The 26,630-nt window shown below is 37.2% G+C and overlaps 1 protein-coding gene across 1 annotated transcript in view; it reads left to right on the top strand.

Annotated features, from left to right (window-relative positions):
• The window catches only part of ALDH1A1 (aldehyde dehydrogenase 1 family member A1), a 53,966-nt gene that overhangs the window by 11,305 nt on the left and 16,031 nt on the right, over positions 1–26,630 (top strand). Inside the window, exons 2-7 of the mRNA XM_079926191.1 lie at positions 7,544–7,648; positions 15,532–15,672; positions 17,742–17,871; positions 19,463–19,524; positions 21,074–21,202; positions 22,837–22,950. Of these exons, the coding sequence (XP_079782317.1) occupies positions 7,544–7,648; positions 15,532–15,672; positions 17,742–17,871; positions 19,463–19,524; positions 21,074–21,202; positions 22,837–22,950 (681 nt within the window). The remainder of the gene's footprint in view (positions 1–7,543; positions 7,649–15,531; positions 15,673–17,741; positions 17,872–19,462; positions 19,525–21,073; positions 21,203–22,836; positions 22,951–26,630) is intronic.

The following is a 26,630-nucleotide window of genomic DNA, read 5'->3' as shown; positions in this document are numbered from 1 at the left end:
GAACTGCTTTGTATCCCTCCCCCTTTATTTATTCACGCCCACATCTTTTTCCTGTCAGTTCCAGGCTAGCATCACAATTCTTTTGAACGCCTCCAAATACATAGGTTATATTGGCAGGAACAGGCAAAGGAGGAGACTTATCCTTCCCCTTGTTTTTTAGCAAATCAAAATATCAGAGTGTACTCATGTGCAGAATATTATAGATATTACCCATACGTAGCTACTGGATTCTAGGTTCTTTGATTCAATTTTAAGTTATTTATTTAAGAGTTCTTTACTGAGGTTAAGGTCACTTGAGGACTGGGATTGTGCTGCACACCTTGGACACTTTGGCTGGGAATTTTTTATTCTGAGGATAAACCAGAAAAACAGACAAACATAACTTTATTCATCATATAAGTGGTACTTCTTAATTTGGCCTCATCAAATGTTTTTATTCTATGAAAAGATGAATATCAAAGCTCTATTAATTTCCATAATGAAATGCAAATTCAGGGCTGCAAAAGTTGAAACTCAGACTTTTTAAATGATGACATACTAACACTTCTTAATATTCTTATTTTTTTATTGTGTACAAAAAACAAAATTCCATTATTTTCTAGATCCTTCTGTTTCTTTAGATGCAGGTCTCTTTCTCATAGATAGCACTAAGAAATCTAGTACCTGATTTCAAATGAGGACAAATAATTTATTAGATAATCTTTTAAAAAGGAGAATGAAACCCTTATGCCTTTAAAAAGTCGATGAAAAAATGTCACTAAGCCAATTTTTTTCTAAGCAATCTTCTTTTAAAATCCTCCCTCAGGCTACTTTCAAGACAGTAAAATAAAGGATCAAAAAATAGTCACTTATGATACCAAATCACCAGTAGCCCAAAATGAGCATGTTCAGAATCTTAAGTAGAAAATAGACAGTGATTCATAAAGATCAAGCCCACTCAAGCCTTCGCTCTTACCTCAAATTTATGGCTAACAGCATCTTTTTCTAGGTTGTCTTCTCCAGTCTGTATTTTCTATTCTTTAAATGACCTCATATCTTAGTGAAATTTTAAAGTATTACCTTATCTTACTGTGTGTATGTGTGCATGCGTGTGTATCTGTGAATGTGTGTGTAAAATGTCTTAAACGGCTAAAATATTCTTGGAGGGGGCAGGTAGGTGAGGGAGGTGAGGATGTAATATTGGCTTCACCTATGCATTCTGTAGTGCTTTAGTTTAAGTTTATAAAGAGTTTCCGAAATTTGCTGCATTATTTAAATGCCTTTTTAAAAAATAGGTCTTTATTGGAGTATAATTGCTTCATAATACCATGTTAGTTTCTGTTGCACAAAAAAGCGAATCAGCCATATGCATACACATGTCCCCATATCCCCTCCCTCTTGAGCTTCCCTCTCATCCTCCCTATGCCACCCCTTTAGGTCATCGCAAAGCACCGAGCTGATCTCCCTGTGCTACGCTGCTGCTTCCCACCAGCCAACTATTTTACATTCGGCAGAGTATATATGTTGATGCTACTCTCACTTCACCCCAGCTTCACCCTCCCACCCCATGTCCTCAAGTCCATTCTCTATGCCTACCTCTTTATTCCTGCCCTGCAACTAAGTTCATCAGTACCATTTTTTTTTTTTTTTTAGATTCCACGTATATGTGTTAGCACATGGTATTTGTTTTTTTCTTTCTGACTTACTTCACTCTGCATGAGAGACTCTAGGTCCATCCACCTCACTACAAATAACTCAATTTTGTTTCTTATTATGGCTAAGAAATATTCCATTGTATATATGTGCTACATCTTCTTTATCCATTCATCTGCTGATGGACATTTAGGTTGGTTCCATGTCCTGGCTATTGTAAAGAGTGCTGCAATGAACATTGCGCTGCATGTCTCTTTTTGAATTATGGTTTTCTCAGGGTATATGTCCAGTGGTGGGGTGCTGGGTCATATGGTAGATCTATTTTTAGTTTTTTAAGGAAACTCCATACTCTTCTCCATAGTGGTTGTATCAATTTACATTCCCACCAACAGTGTAGGAGGGTTCCCTTTTCACCACACCCTTTCCAGAATTTATTGTTTCTAGGTTTTTTGCTAATGGCCATTCTGACTGGCATGAGGTGATACCTCATTGTAGTTTTGATTTGCATGTCTCTAATAATTAGTGATGTTGAGCATTTTTTCATGTGCCTCTTGGCCATCTTTATCTTCCTTGGTCAAATGTCTGTTTAGATCTTCCACCCATTTTTGGATTGGGTTGTTTGTCTTTTTGATATTGAGCTCCATGAGCTGTTTGTATATTTTGGAGATTAATCCTTTGTCTGTTGATTCATTTGCAAATATTTTCTCCCATTCTGAGGGTTGTCTTTTTGTTTTGTTTATGGTTTCCTTTGCTGTGCAAAGGCTTTTAAGTCCCATTTGTTTATTAATTTTTTTTATTTCTGTCACTCTAGGAGGTGGGTCAAAAAAGATCTTGCTGTGGTTTATGTCAAAGAGTGTTTTTCCTATGTTTTCCTCTAAAAGTTTTATAGTGTCTGTTTTACATTTGAGTCTTTAATCCATTTGGAGTTTATTTTTGTGTATGCTGTTAGGGAGTGTTCTAATTTCATTCTTTTACATGTACCTGTCCAGTTTTCCCAGCACCACTTATTGAAGAGGCTGTCTTTTCTCCACTGTATGTTCTTGCCTCCTTTGTCGTAAATTAGGTGCCCATATGTGCGTGGGTTTATCTCTGGGCATTCTATCCCGTACTATTGATCTATATTTCTGTTTTTGTGCCAGTATCATACTGTCCTGATTACTGTAGCTTTGTCGTATAGTTTGGAGTCAGGGAGCCTGATTTCTTCAACTCTGTTTTTCTTTCTCAAGATTGCTTTGGCTATTCGGGGTCTTTTTTGTTTCCATACGAATTGTAAGATTTTTTTTTCTAATTCTGTGGAGAATGCCATTGGTAGTTTGATAGGGATTGCACTGAATCTGTAGATCGCTTTGGGTAGTATACACATTTTCACGGTGTTGATTCTTCCAATCCAAGAACATGGTATATTTCTCCATCTGTTTATGTCATCTTTGATTTCTTTCATCAGTGTTTTATAGTTTTCTGAGTAAGTCTTTTGCCTCCTTAGGCAGGTTTATTCCTCGGTATTTTATTCTTTTTGTTGCAGTGGTAAATGGGAGTGTTTACTTAATTTCTATTTCTGAGTTTTTGTTGTTGGTGTATAGGAAAGCCAGAGATTTCTGTGCATTAGTTTTGTATCCTACAACCTTACCAAATTCATTCATTAGTTCTAGTAGTTTTCTGTTGGCGTCTTTAGGATTTTCTATGTATAGTATCATGTCACCTGCAAACAGTGACAATTTTACTTCTTCTTCTCCAATTTGTATTCCTTTTATTTCTTTTTCTTCTCTGATTGCCACGGCTACGACTTCCAAAACCTTGTTGAATAAGAGTGGTGAGAGTGGACATACTTGTCTTATTCCTGATCTTAGTGGAAATGCCTTTAGTTTTTCACCATTGAGTATGATGCTTGCTGTGGGTTTGTCATATATGGCCTTTATTATGTTGAGGTAGTTTCCCTCTATGCCCACTATCTGGAGAGTTTTTTATCATAAATGGCTGTTGAATTTTGTCAAAAGCTTTTTCTGCACCTATTGAGATGATCATATGATTTTTTATTCTGCAGTTTGTTCATATGTTGTATCACACTGATTGATTTGCATATATTGACAAATCTGTGCATCCCTGGGATAAATCCCATTTGATCATGGTGTATGATCCTTTTACTGTGTTGTTGGATTCTGTTTGCTAGTATTTTGTTGAGGATTTTTGCATCTATGTTCATCAGTGATATTGGCCTGTAGTATTCTTTCTTTGTGACATCTTTGTCTGCTTTTGGTATCAGGGTGATGGTGGCCTCGTAGAATGAATTTGGGAGTGTTTCTCCCTCTGCAATTTTTTGGAAGAGTTTGAGAAGGATCAGTGCTAGCTTTTCTCTAAGTGTTTGATAGAATTCGCCTGTGAAGCCATCTGGTCCTAGACTTTTGTTTGTTGGAAGATTTTTCATTATGGTTTCAATTTCATTACTTGTGATAGGTTGTTTATATTTTCTAATTCTTCCTGGTTCTGTCTTGGAAAATTGTACCTTTCCAAGAATTTGTCCATTTCTTTGTGGTTCTCCATTTTATTGGCATATAATTGTATGTAGTAGTCTCTTACAATCCTTTGTATTTCTGCAGTGTCAGTTGTGATTTCTCCTTTTTCATTTCTAATTTTAGTGATTTGCATCCTCTCCCTTTTTTTCTTGATGAGTCTGGCTAAGGGTTTATCAATTTTGTTTATCTTCTCAAAGAACCAGCTTTTAGTTTTATTGATCTTTGCTATTGTTTTCTTCATTTCTATTTCATTTATTTCTGCTCTGATCTTTATGATTTCTTTCTTCTACTGACTTTGCGTTCTCTTCTTCTTTCTCAAGTGATTTAAGTGTAGCATTAGATTGTTTATTTGGGATTTTTCTTGTTTCTTGAGGTGAGACTGAATTGCTGTAAACTTCCCTCTTAGAACTGCCTTTGCTTCATCCCATAGGTTTTGGGTCGTCGTGTTTTTGTTGTCACTTGTTTCTATGTATTTCTTTGTTTCTTCTTTGATTTCTTCAGAGATCTCTTGATTATTTAGTAGCACACTCTTTAGCCTCCATGTATTTTTGTTTCTTACGGTGTTTTTCCCTGTAATTGATTTCCAATCTCATAATGTTGTGGTCAGAATAGATGCTTGATACAATTTCAATTTTCTTAAATTTTCCGAGGCTTGATTTGTGACCCAAGATGTGATGTATCCTGGAAAATGTTTGTGTGCACTTGAGAAGAAAGTGTATTCTGTCACTTTTGGGTGGAATGTTTTATAAATATCAGTTAGATCTATCTGGTCTTGTGTCATTTAAAGCTTGTGTTTCCTTATTTATTTTCTGTTTGGATGATCTGTCCATTCGTGTAATTGGGGTGTTCAAGTCCCCTACTATTATTTTGTTACTGTTGATTTCTCCTTTCATGGTTGTTAGCATTTTCTTTATGTATTGAATTTCTCCTATGTTGGGTGCATAAACATTTATAATTGTTATATCTTCTTCTTGGATTGGTCCTTTGATCATTATGTAGTGTCCCTCCTTACCTCTTGTAACAGTCTTTATTTTAAAGTCTATTTTATCTGATATGAGTATTGCTACTCCAGCTTTCTTTTGATTTCCATTTGCATGGAATATCTTTTTCCATCCCCTCATTTTCAGTCTCTATGTGTCCCTAGGTCTGAAGTGGGTCTCTTGTAGACAGCATATAGATAGGTCTTGTTTTTGTATCCATTCAGCAAGCCTGTGTCTTTTGGTTGGAGCATTTAATCCACTTACATTCAAGGTTATTATAGATATGTATATTCCTATTACCGTTTTTCTTAATTGTTTTGGGTTTGTTTTTGTGGGTCTTGTTCTTCTCTTGTGTTTACTGCTTAGAGAAGTTTCTTTAGCATTTGTTGTAAAGCTGGTTTGGTGGCGCTGAATTCTCTTAGCTTTTGCTTGTCTGAAAAGCTTTTAACTTCTCCATCGAATCTGAATGACATCCTTGCTGGGTAATCTTGGTTGCAGGTTTTTCCGCTTTCATCACTTTAAGTATATCCTGCCACTCCCTTCTGGCCTGCAGAGTTTCCACTGAAAAATCAGCTGATAACCTTATGGGGATTCCTTTGTATGTTATTTTTTGGTTTTCCCTTGCTGCTTTTAATATTTTTTCTTTGAATTTAATTTTGTTAGTTTGATTAATATGTGTCTTGGTGTGTTTCTCCTAGGGTTCATCCTGTATGGGGCTCTCTGTGCTTCCTGGACTTGGGTGACTATTTCCTTTCCCATGTTAGGGAAGTTTTCCACTATAATCTCTTCAAATATTTTCTCAGACCCTTTCTTTTTCTCTTCTTCTTCTGGGACCCCTATAATTTGAATGTTGGTGCATTTAGTGTTGTCCCAGAGGTCTCTGAGATTATCTTCAATTCTTTTCATTCTTTTTTCTTTATTCTGCTCCTCGGCAGTTATTTCTACCATTTTGTCTTCCAGCTCACTTATTCGTTCTTCTGCCTCAGTTATTCTGTTATTGATTCCTTCTAGTGTATTTTTCATTTCAGGTATTGTGTTGTTCATCTCTGTTTGTTTGTTCTTTAGTTCTTCTAGATCTTTGTTAAACATTTCTTGTATTTTCTCAATCCATGCTTCCATTCTATTTCTGAGATTCTGGATCATCTTTACTATCATTACTCTGAATTCTTTTTCAGGTAGATTGCCTCTTTCCTCTTTATTTATTTGGTCTTGTAGGTTTTCACCTTGTTCCTTCATCTGTGACATTATTTCGCCATCTCATCTTTTTTTTTTGATGAGTGGGATTGTGTTCCTGTTTTACTGGTTGTTTGGCCTGAGGCTTCCAACACTGGAGTTTGTAGGCTATTGAGTAGAGCTGGGTCTTGGTGCTGAGATGAGGACCTCTGTGAGACTTCACTCTGATGAATATATTCCCTGGGGTCTGAGGTTCTCTGTTAGTCCAGTGTGTTGGACTTGGAGCTCCAAGTTCATGGAGCTTCCACCCGACCCTGGGCTCCATGAACCAAGATCCCTCAAGCCGTGTGGTGTGGCAAAAAAAAACACAAACCCAAAACAATAACAAAGTAAAAAATAAAATTAGACTAGGAAAGTAACAGATATGTTAGAAAGAATTTAAAAATAAAAATATAGATGAATCAACAACTGGAAGGTATATCAGTGCCACAATAGTAAAAAAGAGGAGGAGGGAAAAGAAAAAAAAGGTGGGGAAGGCCTTGGCTGTGGAGGGTGGGGCCTAAGCAAGGGTGAGGTTTGAATGGTGGGCGGGGCCAGTGCTCAGGACCCACAGGGCTGGAAAAGGCCCTGGGGGTATGGGAGGGTGGGGCTTAGGCTCAAGGAACAGAAGGGGCACAGGCGTGCCCCCCACCCCTGGTCTCAGAGGGCAGGGGACCTCACCTGGGAGCCCAGCAGGCTTCCTGGGCTTGAGTGGGTGGGGAAAATGTCCTCCTCTCCTCTACTGCTCCTCTGGTCTGGGGTCTGGGAGGGCCCCTCCCGCCTGCCTCTCCTGATCTCCCCGAGCCTCCCTCCTATGCCCCCCAGGACCCATGTGGCCTGGAGAGGGCTTTGGAGGGCAGGGGATCAACCTCGGAGCTCAGCAGGCTCCCTGTGCCCAAGTGGGCCAGGCAATCTCCCTTCGCTCCTCTCCCGCTCTTCCCAGAGAGTCTCTCCTACCTGCCTCTCCTGATCTCCCCTGCCTCAGGGGCACCGATCCTGTCTGGCCTCCACTTCCCCTCCCCGCTCAGTCCCCCTACATCCTACCGGTTCACTCTGGGGTTCCTCCCATCTCCTTGGGCGTCAGAGTCCCCCACCAGCAGCTGGCAGTCACCCTAGTTGTGGGGAGATGCTAACCCCATGTCTTCGCACACCGCCATCTTGACTCTGCCCTTAAATACCTTTTTATTTACCTTTTCTCCTTCTCTGCAGATATTCATAAACAATGAATGGCATAGTTCAGTGAGTGGCAAGAAATTTCCAGTCTTTAATCCTGCAACTGAGGAGAAACTATGCGAGGTAGAAGAAGGAGATAAGGTAAGTTTTATAACACTAGTTCCATTTTATGCCACCATTCTGAGCTCCCAATCTCCTTCCATGTTCAAACAGACATGTCATGAAAACATGGTTTCCAGGTCATCTGGGGAAATGTTCTTGGTACATAATGGGTACTCACTAGTCATGCAATGATGATGAGCCTGTGCTTGTGCTTCTGGGTGTGGTGATCCTTTTCATATTATTTTCCTTGCTTTTCAATTGAAATAGTGTCTGTATTTATTGTACAAATAGACTGCATATGAAGTGAGTGGTCATACATTTAAAAAGCAGAGAAATCCTTTATTCATACAAAATTTTTTAAGTTGCAAAAGGAAACTAAAAAATCTTAATATAGGGCTTTTGTAATGATACATTGCCAAGTTATTTCATTAAAAATCATTGAATTTATATTGATCAGTACCTTAAAAATTGAATTTTAAAGTGACTTAAATTGAATCACAAATTAAGTGTTGTTGCTTGTTAGCTAATAATACTAACAACAAAAATTAACTTTTATAATGATAATTTTTAATACAAATCAAAAAAAAATTTAATACACAAAGCAACCCTACATACTGCTGTTAGCCACTTTTACAAATGATGATGAAACAGCAGAATGAAAAGGTTGAGTAATTTACTCAAGAAGATATTGCTAATAAATAATGAAATCAGCATTCAGCTGCTGTGCTTCTGTCCCCGGAGCCTGTGTCTGGCAGGGCTACTGCCTTACCTTGTGATTATTATAAAAGAGAGGGTAATATTAAATAGGCCAGGGAGTGAAGAGAGTATAAAAGCCTTCAGAATTTTTATCTGAACACATACCTTAAAAAGCATATGGTCTAATTTGAAATGATTTTTCTGGTCTTTAGCTGTCCAGATGTTATCAAGCTTTTAATTTCTGTTATATAAGATATAAAGAGGTAAAATATTTTGCCGCATGCAAAGACTACTTATTGGAAGATGAAGTCAGCAAAATCCAAGGATACTACTACTTCCGACACTATGTTCAGTTCATGGTAGCAATCATGTGTTCCTGTCCTGTCTCCATTCTTTTGCTATCTTCTTCCCAATCAACTAATCTCAAGGTATTACACCTTGCAAACCTTTTTGAAAATAGTGATAGACCTGAGGGGCTCTTTGGGATTTAGGAAAGGCCCTGGATTCAGGTTGCAGTGTTATCAGAAGAAATAAGACCCATGCCTCAAGGGGCAAGGATGCAGAGTGTAGACAGAGGGGTCAGCAGCTTGAGAAGTAGAAGCAACATAGAATGGAGACACATGTCACCTGCTTTCAGATTTCACTTTCTATGTACCAGAGTTCACCCGTGCATAAATTCTTCAAGGGCTTCTCATTGCCTCTGGGGGGCGTGGGGGAACCCTTTGTTTCTGGCTTCCATTTTTCCTCATCAATGTAAGAGTTCCAACCTTACGGTGCCCAGTACCATGCCCCAAACATTGCATGTTGATCGCTGCCTCTGGGCCACAGCCACAGTGCAGTCCTTGAGACCTAGTTCAAGTCACCATCTGTGGTAAGGACACAGAAGTTCCACATTTGCATTTACCATTTACCCTCTTTGAGTTCCTGTTCCTTTTTGTGCAAAACAGGGAGATAGGAAAAACTTGGGGGAGCTTAAATAAGAAAATACGTAGTGTTTTAACAGTGCCAGGCATATAATGTAGCCTCAATCATTATAGGTATTACACTTCTTTAAAGCCTTCTCTAACCTTTGCAGGTAGAATTGCTCTCTTCTATGTCATTACAGAACATCACTTATACTTATATTCTATCCCTTGTGTTTTACTGCTTATTGGTTAATTTGTCTGAGACAATATGCTTCTTGTAGAGATTGACATTACATCTCACCTTTATGCCCATGGTATCTAACACCCTATAGATAATGGATAAATGAAATCATTTTCTCTTTCATCAAGCTTTGTTTCCATATACCTCATACACCTTACCTTAGGAATCTAGTACTAAAATGACTACTGACTAAAGCAGTGATTCTTGAAATTTTGGTTGCTTTAGAACTTCTTGGAAGGCTTGTTAAACACAGATCCCTGGACCCCACCCACCCTGAGTTTGTTTCAATAATTCTAGAGTGAGACCTGAGAATTTGTGTTTCTGACAAATTCTTAGCTGATGCTGATGCTGCTGTTTGGGGTAAAGGTAGGGAATACACCTTGATAACCACTGAACTAATGTATTAAATTGTAAGCTGTATCTCCTCTCAGGTGTTAGCATTTAAGAGGAAGCATGGGTTTTGACAGGTAAGAAAGTTGATGATTGGAAACTGTGCTATGATAATCACTCTGCATCTCCATGAAATGGCACAAGACCAAACTTAGGCAGAAAAATACTGATGATCCCTAGCAATGTGCTCTAGGAAACCCAGAACCCTGGGTCCTATTAGGCATTCCCAGAAATCAGAGAAAAATTGATTCTTCACATTCAATAAAGAATAGTTTTTATCATAGACTTCTAGAGGTCTACCCAGAATTACGTGACCTCAAATGTCCTTCTAGTTGCTTGAGTGGTTCTGACAACCCTGAAGAGGTGGGAAAAGCAATAAAGGACAAGATGAGGGCAGAGCTGAGCCCCTGACAGCTGCCTACGCTTTCTCTCCAGAGGTATAAATGCCACTCAGGAGGGAGACTGCAGACTGTGTGCAGTTTGCATTAACGAAAGAAAAAAACAATTCTTGATGCTTTAGCTCTTGGGCCTTGGACATCTTGCTTTGCCACTAGCTTCTGAGATTAGTTTCCTCAGTAAAACAAATCTGTGCCTGGATTTCCAGGTGAAATCTTGTCAGGCAATCTGAGGACTTTTCTTGGTATCATTGGTGAGATTTACTCTTTTCCTAAAGTGTAGTGAGGGAAAGCTGATGATCACACCTGAAGCTTTAAAAATATTTGATATCTATTTGCTCTCTGCTTATTGACAATTATTCCTGCTCTTACTAGGGCAGAACTGTCTGGGCAAATGTGGTTTAAAAACATTCATTAAAGTCCAGCAAAGCTTCAAATCAGGTCACCGTGCTAATGGAGTTGGCTGGATACTTGATCTCTCAAGTTAGATTGTTTATGGTATAAACTGTCCATAGTAAGCAATCGTTTGCTTAAGATCCAGTGCTCTTGTCGTCATATTCTTTTTTGAAATGATCTACCAGCATTTGCTTTAAAATAATTTTACTGCTGTTCTCACAATTTTGCTGACAAATGTATAGTAACTTCCAACGTTGCTTAGTGAAAGGTACAAATCTAGTAAATTACATGGTCACAGTAAACCTAATATTCTGGAACTGACTCTTTAGATAATGAGCCAAGAGGTTTTAAGGATTTAATTGATGAGTAGAATGGAGCTAACAATGGGCTACATACCGCCTTTCAATGGTACTATAAAGAAAGGAGGAAGGGCAAGAACAAATGCAGGTTACAAAGAAAAGCACAGATGGGGGTGGGAACTGTTTTCTTTTCACTTCAGTGGCTCTTTTGGGCTATATTGACTAATCCCGAAAACTGCTTTTAATACTAAAGCATGACCTAACAAATAATTGGTGGGGATAAAAGTAAATGTCCATTAAAGTAAATGCCTATGACAGGTGTAAAACTGGTCTGATAACTACTTTCTCCAAATCTGAACAAATTTCATATGGAAATGCACGGTCTGGGAGGGATGGAAGAGTTCAGTCCTTCCTTAATTTCATCTTTTCAACTTGTGGTCCCTACTTCAAAAAGGAACATTTTAAACACTATAAGGTAAAAGTATTATTGATGGTAGAAAATCTGAGTTAATGGTATCAAATTGTTTTCTAGTTAGTTAAAAAATTATGTCCTTGGAAATGCTAGTCCTGGATTAAAAATCCAAGAAATAGTAGTCTTGGAATAAAAATAATAATAATAATAATTTACAAAAACCCCTTATGCCTAATAGTTTTGGTTAATGTAAAAGCTTTGTTATATAATGGAATCAATTACGATATGAATTATTTTGTAAATATCAATATAAGAAAATTATTTCTATAAGGAGCATGCTTATATAAAATCAATGTAACATAATGAGTTTATAAGATGCATAATAAACTTATTAAATATTTATAACCTGCCTATTGTAGACCCAAATAGTAAGAAGTATTATAGCTTATAATAAAGATAGCAGTGAGTATTCATTGCAAATGAGATCATTATCAGGATAGCCTTGAAGAGCTATACAACTGGATTTTGGAGTCAGATTTGGGACTAAATTTTGGTTCTACTATCTGCTAGATTTCATGTCCTATAAAACAAGGTCTGTGATGCTTAACTATAGCAGTAACTGTGGGGTTATAAAGGGTTTAGCATAGTGCCAGGAACTTAGTAAGCTCTTAACTAGTAGCTATTATCAAGCTGGATTAATCTGGCAAGGGTGTAGGTAGGTTGTGATATTTGAGCTGGGTCTTAAAGAATATGTAGGACTTTGAAAGGAAAGGGGTGTGCTGGTAGAACATTCTAGGCGAGGAGAATTATAGGAGCAAAGGTGAGAAGTAGTTGGGCCAGACAGAGTAGAAAAAATGTGAGCACAAGTTTGAGTAGGTGAAGTGGGGCCCCAAAATGCTAGGCTTTGAAAATCAGAAAGAGAAGTCTGACCCAAGGACTGTGGGCTAAGGGGGCATTTGCAAATATTGGAAAGGGAAAGTGATAAGGTCAAATTATTTGAGGAAGATTAGCCTGGTAGCAATAGGCAAGACAGTTTGGGGAGAGAAGAAAATGGACTTAGGAAGGCTAGCAACGATACGAGATAATGACAGCCTAAAATAATACAGGGCAGTGAAAACTGAAAGGAAGGATTAAAACACACTACAACTGCTGAGAGTTATTTTAAGGTTGTTTTGACTGCTCTGATTCCAATAGCACTTACTACCATTTAATGAACACTTAACATAATGTCTGTCACAGAAAATGTGTTTCAAGTGTCACCTTATTTAATCTTCAACACAACTCCATGAGGTACATTATCCCTATTTTAAAGATAAGAAAACCAAAGGTGAGAGAAGTTATATCACAATATAGTTCACTTCAGAATATTTCTCATGGTTTATAATAATGATGTGATTATTTGGTTGTATGTTTCTCCCACACAACTGGAATTTTCAAAAGGCCAGTCTCTTTACTTCACTACTTTATCGTTAGCAGCCTGATGATAAGAATGCTACAGAATAGAGTGTTTAGCAAATCTTTAGAGAGATGGATGAATGAATAGATGGATGCGTCAAAGCTTACATAGCTAATAGGTGAGGAACCAGAATTCAGATCAGGGTTGTTTTGTTCCAGACCTATATATTACCTACCATTATTCTATTTCTGTGCCAGCAAGATAAAATATATGAGAAAAGGAGAAGCACGATACAAAAACGTCTGTATTTATAGCAGCATTCTCCAGGAACATATTTTCCATATGGCAGAGTTCCTTGTCTTGAAGCCAATTACTCCATATCCCTTTGAGAGGCCAGGATGCCTATGATAAACCATATTTGGCTAAGGCTGATGAGGGAACACGGAGCACAAGGATCCATATGAAAGCTGTGTCACACAGACTTTTTTAAACACAGAGCAGAATGTATTTTATAAGCTGTGGTATCCACAGGTCATGCTGGCAATTTCAGATTCTTGTGGTTTGCTTTTTAGTTTTTTTCAACAGTGCTCTTCCAATATAATTTGGAAAAGGTGAGAACCTATGGCATAACACAATGTCCAAATATAAGCAATCAATGTGATTAACTGAATGCCCAAAATATGACTGTATACATATTTCTCAGGGAGGGAGAGTAAGAATACATGTATTTTATTGTACATAATCACTATTCTCTCAAAAGTTAGACAGTAAGATACACAAGTGACTAATAAGAACCTGCTGTATAAAAAAATAAATAAAATTAAATTTTAAAAATTTTTTAAAAAAGAAAAGATACACAAGTGTGTGATGGTTACAGTGAAAGAATGTTTGCTTGTAGTCTGTATTGTGATAATATTATCACTTAATCAGACCAAATTATACTTCTAAAATGTCCCTCTGGCCCAAGATCATCTTAGTGTGGTGATAAATAATGTAAAAATAATTTACTTTTCTTGTATTTTAATATGCAGACTTGTAAGTTTGGGATTCTTTTTTTTTTTTTTTTTTTGGGTGGCACTACGTGGGATCTTTATTCTCCAACCAGGGATCAAACCCATGTCCCTGCAGTGGAAGTGTGGAGTCCTAACCACTGGACCACCAGGGAATTCCCAGTTTGGGACTTCTTGACTGAATATAATCAAAGGCAGGGAATATTAATCTGAGATCCATGCCTCCCAAAGGGGGAGGTATCATCGTTAAATGGGTTCAGCTTAATTTGAGCAACTTAAAAAAATTTAGGACAATTTTCCCTTCAGATTCTTTAAGGAAACTATGGCTCCTGCACAAAAGACAACCCACTGGCCTAAGAGGTACCATGATTTGTGGAGCTTATATAGCTCCATGTAGTGACCAGACTGATAAGCAAAAGAAGATTGGGAAAATCTATGCCTTTAAAGTGTTTGCAGCTGATTTGATGGAGGAAGGAAAAAAGACAAAGTAGTAATGGAAGAGGTAGTGATTTTTGTAGTAGGTGTATTCTACAGGCGCTCAAATGGGATCTGAACAAAGATCTATGGGAATGAGTGGCCAGGGAAAAGTATTTAACTGAGGCAGACTAGGAAAGAACAGGAGGAATAAACCAGTTCAGAAACAAGAGTATGAGTGAGGACAGATGAGAGACGGCAAGAAGACTGAGTGTGAAATGACTCAATTATTTGACTTTTGCTTGAATTAATGTAATTTTAAGCAGTGCCTTAATAATAAGAAACTGATTTCTTTACCTAGTTAGGGAATGAAAGGAACTCTTTGTACCTAGTTGGGAAATGAGAGGTTGTAATATACTGCCCTTTCTCTATACCAGACCCGCTGCCTCTGTGCCTTTTTCCCTCTGAACAAGAGGAATGAGCACATGTTTATAATGTTTACTCTTCAACAGCAAAACACAGTTCTTATTCACCCTTCAGTAGGTTCTTCATTAGAGTACACAGCCCTTAAAGTCACCAGAGATCCAAGAAGATATTCACTATTTTAGATCTTGAGCTTTCCCTGGAACTCTTGACAAACCAATCACCAAAGCAGTAAAATGCAGTGGTGAAGAGCAAAGACTCTACAGTCAGCTGGGCTCCTTTTAAAACACAGTTCAGCCACTTTCAGCTATTGAGCTTGGGCAAATCTCCTCTTTCTCTTTGCTTCAGTTTCTTCATCTCTAAAATGGGGAACGTATCTGTCTCATAAAATTATTAAGAATTAAATGAGGGCTTCTCGGGTGGCGCAGTGGTTGAGAGTCCGTCTGCCGATGCAGCGGACACGGGTTCGTGCCCTGGTCCGAGAAGATCCCACGTGCCGCGGAGCAGCTGGGCCCGTGAGCCATGGCCGCTAAGCCTGCGTGTCCGGAGCCTGTGCTCCGCAACAGGAGAGGCCACAACAGTGAGAGGCCCACGTACCACAAAAAACAAAACAAAACAAAAAAAGAATTAAATGAGTTAATTTAATTAACTCATAAAGCAATCAGAACATTACCTGATATATGGTAAGCACGCCAATAATAGGAACTATTAAAATATAATATTTCTATTCTAGGAAATCAAGCATGTGCTATGTGTGTGGTACTCATCATTCCAAAGAGTAGGCAGCAGGTATAATTCCAATATATGGTAGTTGAGTTTGTACAGTATGCTGGAATTAGGCTGATGAAGACACAGCTTATGAGGAGTTTTAGTGTATTTTATAGGGTTATCGCCACTGGATTTGCTAATATATTTAGCCCACGAATTGAATTCTTTGACTTGCAGGAGGATGTTGACAAAGCAGTGAAGGCCGCAAGACAGTCTTTTCAGATTGGCTCTCCATGGCGTACTATGGATGCTTCAGAGAGAGGACGGCTAATAAACAAGTTGGCTGATTTAATCGAAAGAGATCGTCTGCTTCTGGCAGTGAGTATTAACCGAACTACGCAGAACTCAAAATCTCTAGAAAGCGTTCATTGTTTGGATTGGTGAGTTGTTTTAATTTTAGTGTTCACTATATACTCTCTACAAATAAAACAAAAAGACTTCTACCAGCTCTTGTATATGAATGGTACCATTGAGCTTATTCTCGGATAGTAAGTAATCTGCACTCTGGTTTTAGATGACGTTAATGTCTACTCCCAGAATAGAGTCTACAGTCTAAACATTGGTTTTTTTTTGCTTTATTTATTTAGTTAGTTAGTTGCACTGGGTCTTAGTTGTGGCAGGCGGGCTCCTTAGTTGCGGCATGCACGTGGGATCTAGTTCCCTGACCAGGGATCAAACCCAGGCCCCCTGCATTGGGAGCGTGGAGTCTTAACCACTGCACCACCAGGGCAGACCCTGAGTTAAATCAAATTAAACAAGTTTCTTTCCTTTACTGTAGAATTTCTGAGCCTTTATAAAATAAGGTCACATGCAGCATGAAGATCCTAGAATAATATACCAGCTTTCTTGAACTTACTTGACCACTGAACTCCTCAAGTGAAAAAATCTCATGGAGTTTGTTAAAGGTGCCCAGGATATTTCTTTAAAATAAACCTTATTTCTCCATAATCTAGCCCACCAAGACAGTTAATAAAATGGCCACTTTTTCCTTTCCTGAAATGTACATGTTCACAATGGTCTTGAATAAATTATGTTCTTTTTATAGGTGAAAGAGCGAATAATAAAGAAAAATCCATTCATGTGTTTATAAAAATGTTATTTTTATGTATACTGCTTTTTAAAACACATTTCAGCAGTTATATGAATCAGCACATAAAATGGGTGGGGGAGGTGTTTCCTTGTTTTTTCCTAGAGAAGCCAATTTAACACAAAGCAACAGCAACATCAGATTTCAGAGTAAGTTTTTACTACCTTTAGAATCTTAACTGGCGGCAACAGAAAGGCTTATGTTTTTTAAAATCACCATTAGCAATTATAGTTAATCAAAGGGCCATTTATTATCCAATCAAAGATTCAGCATAATTCACAGTATGTAAAAATATGGAATTAGAAGTTATACACAACAACCATAACCAAAACATCCTGCAGGAAGAAAGCAGAATTTGTTAAAACTTGCCTTCCCTAATTTATCCGATCTGTGAATTACAGAATGCTGACTGCCTCTGTCAGCATAAGATCATAAAGGGGGAAGAAAGAGTAAGCATACAAAAATCATATTTGATAAAGTTTTGAGGTAGCATACAATATAATGCAGAGACAGAAGACTGTACAACAGATAAGGAACTGATTTAAGAGTTTATCACCTGTACACTCCTGCCCCAGCAGAACATTACGCCCCAAAGTCTTTACAGTTCTGCTTAAGAAAAGGAGGAAAAGAAGAGATAGGTCATCCTAAAACCATTAGGGCACTATCCTAGAAAATGTCGAACCTTACAGCCTGACCATTCAAACAATAATTTTGATATTAGTGGCAAAACTCAGAGTTTCACAATTTAAACTTTTGTTGAAGGAAACTCATGGATTAAAAAAAAATCCAGGGGTTACTTAAGTTTGTGTGAATATCCAGATGGGATGTAAAAATTAAAAATGATTATTGAGGCATTATTAATGGTCACTGACAGTAAATTGTCACCCACAGTTGTATCATACAATAAGTGAAATCTTGTTGGAACTCTGATCTGACTAAGGAGACTAAGTGCCACTCTCACAAGCTGTGTGTATATCAAATTGTGACCAATTCCTAGAAAGCTGGTTCACTGGCGGACGTTCAGAATGAGATAGAAGGGCACGAGGGTTTAGAAACCAGAATCTCACTACCTTTTCTACCCAGATCTTGCTATGTCCTTAAGCAAGTATGGTCTTAAGCAAGTCCTTTTAACTCTTTTTTTAGTCTCCTTTTTAAAAAGAGGAGGTTACAAAAGATTGCTTACAGGACTTCTTCTAGTATTTTCAAAATTCTCTAGCACACGATTACTCAAAATATTGACTATTTTTTTAATCTAAAATTTCTGTAGAAGTTTAGATTTGGGGTGTGATCTCTTTTTCAGACAATGGAGTCAATGAATGGTGGAAAACTATTTTCCAATGCATATCTGATGGATTTAGGAGGCTGTATAAAAACATTACGCTACTGTGCAGGCTGGGCTGACAAGATCCAGGGCCGCACGATACCCATTGGTAAGTAGCTTTGGGAAACCACCGTGGGTGACGGTAGGGGTGAGGAGATTATTGTAGAGATGAAAAATTCCAAACTCTCCCTTTTAAAGATGTCAACCAAGTAGGGCAGAATTATTTTCTTCTTGACTTTGAGACAATGCAGTTCTGAACCTGGACGTTCTGCTAAGATTCATCATATGGGTTTTAAAATTGTTTCAACATAATTATGCAGAAGATAACACTATAGATACTTTAGAAAATATTAAAGTAAGAACATTCGTATGCCCACAATTACTGATTTAAGCAGTTGTCTCTCTAAGGACTCAAACTTTTCAGAGCTGGCCTCTGAAATTATTTATTTGGGTTTTATTCCAATGGTGACATTTATACCCTTTCTATAATGTAATTATTTAAGCCTCTTTGTACGTTCCAGTATGAGTCAGCTATGGTAATCTGTGCCTGGTCTAACTCAGTATAGTTAGAGCAGACTAATTAAACAAACTAATTCACATTGATTTGTTTCAAATAGTTTCAAAGAAAGATGGGTCTGTGTTTACGGCTTAAGAATTTGTGTGAGTGAATGTGTATGCATTTTAGTATCTTAATAGAGTATGTACACAACGGGATAGGAATATGAAAAGGCATCGAGTCGGAAAACATTACAAGTAGAATTTAATTCATATAAACGTATTGACTATGGAAATACAACACCCTCCAGGACTGGCCCCGAAGTGCATTTCCAATCTAACTGGAGCATCCCGCTGGTTAGATGTGAGAGCCAGGAAGTGGAAAGGGGAGAGTGAGACCATGATGGGACCAAGAACTGTGGTTATTTCAGAAACTTTTACTTTACCCTTTGATAAAATGGGAGAAACCATTTAAAGTACAAATCGATCTTGATTAAGTAGCCTTCTTGCTATGATAGCCAGGAAGCTTTTGTGGGAACTAGAACGAACACAAAGCACAGTGCAACCTCAGGATGACCACATCAAACTTGGAGGCACATGAATCAATCAAATCCAGATGGAAATGTCCTTTACTTCCGGCATTTTTTTTCATAGATTAAGAGAGCTTGCTTTTATTGTTCGGCAGGCAAAAAGAAGAGGACTTTTTAGAACAAGCCAGTAGGAAAGGCTTGTCACTCACAGGGAGATATTTTTTTAATTCTACTATATTTTAATTTTACTATTTTTTAAATTATATTATGCACTTAAAAAATTACTGGTAGAACTCAGAGCTGTCAGAAACAGAACTCTAACAGTTTCTTTCTTAGTTACACACCTTTTATTTCCTTTATCATGAAAGAAAGGAAACTGAGAACAAGTATGATTTAGAAAGTAGCCCTCCTATAAGATCAGAGATAGAATAAATATTGTTCAGATCTTTTCCAATTGTGCATCTCTGCTTTGACCTAACTCAGTTTTATGGTTCCTCTCATTTCAAATTACTATTTGAGGGCTCAGTTTTTCATTTTGTAAATAAGCAGAGATATGTTCTCTCTTTCTTTTTTTTAAATTATTGTCTATACCTTCCTCTCACATCAGCCCCAAACCACCGTTCTGTGAATATCAAGCACATTTGTCTATAAATGATTGTGTGTTTTATTTTTCAGATGGAAATTTTTTTACTTATACAAGAAATGAGCCTATTGGTGTGTGTGGCCAAATCATTCCTGTAAGTTGCCCTCATACAATTTTCAGTTAAAAAAAAGTGAGTTCCAATTCTATTTCTTTTGTTAATGAAGATTTCTTGGGCACAAATGAATGCTTAGATATTTGCTAAATGTGGAGCAAATATAGTAATTGTTGAACTTGGGTCTCTCTGTGGCCGTACCCTTTGGATACGAACTAGTAGTCCGGAAACCTATCTATATTCTGGCATATCTCTTGAGTGTGTTTCCATATACAGCATCACCAAACCTTAACCTTTTACTCTATGGTTTGTTTTTAAGAAGATGTATTGTGTACTCTGTTTAAGACCCATGCTTTACATGTACATAGCAAAGTGGTCATTGTGCAAGACGCCAAGCATTTCAGTGAAGTATAGTATGGCCAACCACTCTCCAACACTTTCTATCAATATATCCTCATTGGGATTTCTCAACATAGAGAATAGTAGCAACCAGGGTGTTCAAATTGAATGAAATTTCTTAACTAAATGGAAGAAACTGTGCCAGAGGCATTTGGAGCACAGTATGGAATATATCCTACCTTCAGATAAGAGGCTTTGATACTCCACATTCCTCTTAGAGAAAGTACCATTTTATGCAGAATCATGAAGATCTCCTTTTATGTCCAACAAATAGGAGACTATCAATGATTTCACTTTGACTGACATATTCAGAAAGGCCAAAAAGGCCAAACGAAAAGATGATAAAATGTCCTGATGTTCTTAGAAGAGGAAGTGGCAATGACTTATCTTCTGCTCCAATGAGATTGAAATGTACACATATTAATATTTTGAATGAAATTGCTCATTAGTTCAAAAATCCCAATAAAACCCATAAAAACTACATAATCCTGAATACTAAGAATTGTTAATATTTACTGTATGCCTGTGATGAACAATTCACTGCATTAAACATTTGGCCCTCTTTCTCTATGAATCCTCAGGACAACCTTCTGAAGTAGAGAGGACTGTTTTCAGCACTTATAGATGATGAAATCATACACAAAGTGCATATAACGTGTCTGAATTCACATGGCTGCTCAGTGATTGAGCTGATGTGAACCAAGCTGTCAGCCTCCAAACCCTAGACTTCTGTGTCTTTAGCAAGATATTTGTCTTGGAATTAAATACTACTAAATATTATTATTGGATAAATGGTTACATTTAAAGACCTATAGGGAGGGAGGAATAATTACATTTTTTAAACCCTTACAGGTAACTTACAATATATTTAATAGTAAGGCTTGATTTCTAAACCATGCAGTGATTTTTTTTCCTGGTAGAAAAAGAACTCAAAATAACAGCACTTGATAAAATTTTATGACTTTCTCCTGCTCTCTTCCTGTATCTAGTTTGTTTGGAGGGTTTTTTTTTTTTTTTTTTTGCATTTATGAGTTGCTTTGAGCAATGAACTTAATTAGAATATACCAGATGATTAAACAAAACTACTACAATTCTTGTTTAACGTCTACAGGGAGTGTATAATGTGGAAGTTAGATTAGCAAATGTGGCTTTCAGCAATACAAAGAATCTATTGTTATATATTGCTTTCTAGTGGAATTTCCCATTGGTCATGCTCATTTGGAAAATAGGGCCTGCCCTCAGCTGCGGAAACACAGTGGTTGTGAAACCAGCAGAGCAAACCCCTCTGACTGCTCTTCACATGGCATCTTTAATAAAAGAGGTACGTTTCCTAAATCAAAATATGTTTAATCTTTGGATGCTGAAGGAGATGGATGGGCTTTGGAGTGAATGTGGCCGTTAAAAAAAAAAACCTTTATTTTTTGGACCTGCATATTTAGCTGTTTTGGAACACAGCTGTTTCCTCCTTGAGTTTCAAATATAAGACTGCTACAGTCACATGACGATATTGAGAGGTGGAATCTTGTTTGTTACTGTCATTCCCATTTCTTTTCGTTTAGAATCAGAATAAAGTTGTATTTCAAATATCTTAAAAAAAAAAAGTATGTGCAAGAAATCAGTAGTCCCTATTTACAGTAGGAAGACTTCATCTGTTGCTACTGTAAATTACATTATCTGCCAATGGCTCCTGTCCAGTGGGGACGCATTAAGCATAGCTGCTGGCAGGGACTTCTGGCAGTCAACCCAAATGAACCTCTGCCCAAAGGAGGACAGGAAGCTAGACCAGAAGCTTCATGTCCAGCTGCCACCTTATGATCACTTTTTTTATTTCTTTTGCCCAACACCCATGAATGCAAGTTCATGTTGAAATTGCTATGATTTTCTTTCAAATGTTGAACTGTAAGTTGGTATATAACTGCAACTAACAGCCTGGAAATTCTACAAATTTAAACTAGCTTAAACTAGTCTATCTGACGGTTGGAGGCTTCTGAGTTAATACGCTTGCTTGTGGCATTGGGCTACATTATTTCTAAACTCATTCACCAATGAGGGAATACCTTTATATTCTCTTTTCTATTACGGTTTCCTCTGCATTTACCTTCCTGCTCAAAAACTGACAAAAGAGCACATAGAATTTATTTTCATCAGCTATCTAGATTGTTTTAATATATTTTTTCTTGCAAACAAGTTATTGTCCTTTATATTATACCAATATTTAAAAAATAAGCTTTAGTCCCTAGAAATTTAAAATTCAGGAAATCTGAATCCATATCTTAAAAATATTCTTCACTTCAAATTAAAAGTAGGCAAAAGAGATGTCAAAATGAGACATTTTGATGCAAATAACATGAAATTTCAATGTGTTGTTTCAGTTGCCACACTGCTCTATACTTGATAATTCTTTAATTGGGATTGGAATCAATCTGTGAAGCTTGATCATGAATGGGATGACCATTTTTAACCTAACATTTTTCTGATTAAATAATGCTGATAGGAATTTGCAACCTAGTTGGTATGCCCTGATCAATCAACAGGTAGAAACTAAAAATGTTAAGATCGCTTTAGCTTCTTATTTTTGCTGAACGGATAATAAACACATTGTTTTCCTTCTTTGTGAGTAATTTACCAACCACTTTTACACACACTATCTTTTTGAGTTACTATTATAAAATTTGAGACAGCCATCATTGGAGCAAATGATCCATGAAAGTCAAAGATGGACTTACTCTGAGGAGAAATAGTCCCTCAATAATGCAACCCTTGAGGTTATTTTAAGTGGGCTTAACAATGAAATAAGAATAATAATAAATAATAAAACCACCTATATGCATCTTTCTTTGTAGAGAAACTCATAAGATTAGCATAAAGAGGAAGCTTTGATCCCATACTCTCCTCTTTTTTCTGTAGAATTAAATGATCAGTTCTGTTCTAACTATTTTACTTGTTATCTTTTAGGCAGGGTTTCCTCCTGGAGTAGTGAATATTGTCCCTGGTTACGGGCCTACTGCAGGGGCGGCCATTTCTTCTCACATGGATGTAGACAAAGTGGCCTTCACAGGATCAACACAGGTAACATCATTTACTGAGGCCAGTAGTGAAGCAGTTGGAAGCATGTTTTATGTTACTGTTTTTAAGCTGACATTTCCTTAAAACAAAAGTTCTTTTAATGATTTGTTCCTTATTCTAGCCTTCACACATGTTTATAGAACATAAGCAGATGTCGTTGAGATGAAACGAAATACCTATTACAAAAGCAGAAGGACTGGAGTAAACTGTTTTTAGTATGTTATTACTTTCTCTGACGAGAAATATGGCTGATTAGACCTTGTCGTATGATTAGTAAGGTTTATGATAAAAAATATAAATTAGACCACAGTGATTTGTATGAATGAATTGTAATTTTATCCTGTAGATCAGGGAAATCAAAGAGCAGAGCCTCACCCTTAGCTCCTTATTTGGGGCTCTCTCTTCCCTGAACATTCTGAAAAGGAGTCAGCAGCTCAGCTTCCCGATCCAACCTAACTTTTCTGCCTCAGTAGCTCCAGCTTGGCTATCCAGATTTTAAAGAACAGGACCCCAGCCGTGGGCACTTCAGAGGAGAGGGATGGGGGAGAGGAGGGATGCTAAATGCTCTTTAAATGTTCTGGGTGTTGAAAATGCTTACTTTTTTAACTTTCTGGAGAAACAGGAAGAACATTCCAGATAGTGTGGAAAGGCTAATTTGATTATTTTATACTCCTAATTAGCCACTCCAATACAAAGAGTAGTTTACATAAAGAACTAAAATGATAGAAAATAAAATTTTATTTTTCTTGATCTTTTTTAAACTAGATATATCAATATATAATTTTTTCTTGTTTTTTTAAGACATAGAGTAGAAAAAGTTTACATTCTACAAACTCCTAATTGAGGTAGGGGAAAACCAATTCTTCAATCAGGAGTCTGTGGACAAAACAATTGGTAACGGTCAAGACACAGCAATAAATTAAAACATGATGAAGTCACAGTCATAGCAGAGGAGGTAAAGCAGGAAGGTACCAATTTCTCAGCCTAGCATGGTAGACCTTCCCCAACAGGGACGCCACATACAGCTTCTGCTCTAGATCCCAGACGCTTCTCTAGTTTGTCTGAGCCAGAGGCTACTGTTCCACAATGCCATCTCTGCATCACTGCCTGTTTGTCTTGGCTCATCCCTGAACCCCTACAGCACTTTAGGGGTACTTTATCTGCCCCCTCCCCCAGAAAACTTTGATATGAGAAGACTAGGAAACATCTAGGTTTAAATTCTAAGTCTACCCCTCCTAGCAGTATGTCTTCCAAAAGTTAAGTATCCTTACTAAACTTGAGTTTCTTCATATGTAAAATGGGAATAATAATATCTACTTTATTGAGTTATACCAAATAAAACTGAATAAGCTAATGAGTAGTAAAACATTTAGCATCCTACAGAGTAGTCACTAAATGGCATGATTATTGTGTGTTCTAGAGTCATTTCCATTCCCTTGTTCCTTCCCTCACTCTTTAATTTCTCACACTAGTTCATGAGGTGTGAGGGAAGAGGTCCCTTCTCCACAAAATATTTCTTCATCGCTGCCCCATCACTTCCTGATTATTTCATGCATCTTTTCATTCCCGCAGGTGTTTGCTCATGCGTGGCCACACCTACTATAATGTGGCTCCCATCACATGCCCTCTATGGCTTTCTCCGCAGTCTCAGGAGCATCCTGAATTTAAAAACTTTCCATCTGTGCCCCCATTGTCCCTGATATATAATTATGATAGCATGTTCTCCTTGCTTTGTTATGTATCTCTCTCCCTTTTGCTGACTATCCTCAAAGACTATCTTATTCATTCTCATCTCCAGAAACCAGTACAGTAACTACTTCTGATTGAGTATTAAAGAATTAAGTGTGACTAAGATGATTTTAGAAGCCACACAAAAGATCAGTCTTTCTGGGTCTTCTTTTAGCTTCAAGTTCGTTGCTTTGAAGATAGTAGTGAACTTGCCAAATGCCATGAAAGAGGCAAACTATGGATTTTATGTTGTTGTGGTTCATTGTAGCAGTCACGCTCATTATAAAAATGTTTCTGGCATGGTAAGAATTTTAATGTCCCATTAGATTCATTTAAAACAGAATCCAACCCATGTTGTGCAGGATGTGCTAAGTTAGAACATTATTTTGAGCATTTGCTACTTCTGCCCCACAAGGGCAACGCCACAATATCATGGAACATACTTTTTACCATAGCCTAAATAGTCCTTATCCTCTCTTCATTGTAGACCTTTTTGAGGGAAAAATGACAACATTTTACTTTTTTCCAAGTGAGGGAACAAAATCATGGGGCAAAAACTGATGTTTCCTTATTTTGACTTTAGCTAGACCTTTGGGAAAACTCAAACAAACCTTTTATTTGCCATCTGAAACTGCACGAAGTAAAAGTGTAACCTTTCTTTCTCACTCGTACCTCTAACCATTCTTCATGCTAGTTCTTTTGACATTTGTAGCTTTTAGAAAAATGCCTCTGATCTTACTCCCTTCCCCAAGACAAAAATTATCTGCTTTAATAAAGTTTCTCCAGCAAATCTTTCTAAGCTAAAAACAAAAAAAGAAACCCCAAAACCCCAGAAAATAAAAGAAAGATGCAGAGAAAGAATTTGGAGAATTCAAAGGGAGAAAGGCAAAGATTATTATCTAGAAAATACAAAATTCTTAATCACCTCAAATGAAAATTCAATTTTTGAGAGTGGTCATAAGAAATATGTTGTGGAACCAAAATGGGATATAAGAGAAATTTCAAACAGGGTTTCTCCATTGCCAGTCTACTTTTAGTTTATTTTTATTAACCTACATTTAAGGGTTTGATTTAGTGCATGAAGATTTTAAATAAGATGAAAACATCAGCAGATTAATTAATGATCTACTCTGTAATGCACAGTAGGAGTCAGTTCAACAGTCAAAATTTAAACACACATTCAAGCAAGCGTCTACTTAACTTTTATTCAGTTGAGATAGAAACTTTTTCTTAAAATCTGATGTGTTGAGGAAGAAAAGAAATCCAGAAAATAAAAGAAGAAAGATAAAATGAATCACCTTGTAAAAAGAAAAGCAAAGATCCTTTTAGTGTTCTAAGACTTCAATAAAAAATAATAAGGAAGAAATAGTTATATTAAAGAAAGAAAGAAAGAAGAAATAATTATAAAACAGGCCAGAGTTTAAAAATGAGAAAAATATAAAGAATGCAAAAACTAATTTTCATAGGAAGTGATCCATAAAGAAAAAAAATGAAAACTCTTTCTCTGAAGAGAGGCCACTAGCATTAATAAGAAAAAAAACAAAAAACAGTAGGATTCCAGCTAACTGAAGTAGCAGCACAGAACACAGACCCAATTTCTTTCTCCAAACTCCACTCTTCAAAGGTGTGGAGGACAGCATGAGAAAGAGGGAAAGTGAGAGCGAGAGCCATGGGGGAGAGGGGATATCAGTTCATCAATAGTTAAGTGAGCCCACTCTGACAGACAGTGTTGAGAAAAGGTATGCAATGATAGGACATTGTCACTGCTACCAGGGAGGCAACATCTGTTTGGGAAACTGATATTTATACAAATAATACAATCCAAGAGAAACTCTGAAACGAGTCCTCATGAGGGCACTTATTGGAGATCAGAGAAAGAAAGGGTCATGTTCACCTTGAGTTGTCATAGATGGCTTCAAAGAGGAGCTAAGATACGAGCTGGACCCTAAGAAAGG

This window comes from Stenella coeruleoalba (assembly GCF_951394435.1).
Source record: "Stenella coeruleoalba genome assembly, chromosome: 7".
Classification (NCBI taxonomy): Eukaryota; Metazoa; Chordata; class Mammalia; order Artiodactyla; family Delphinidae; genus Stenella; species Stenella coeruleoalba.
The sequence above is the reverse complement of the archived record's forward strand: the minus strand, read 5'-3'. Positions and strand labels throughout refer to the sequence as shown.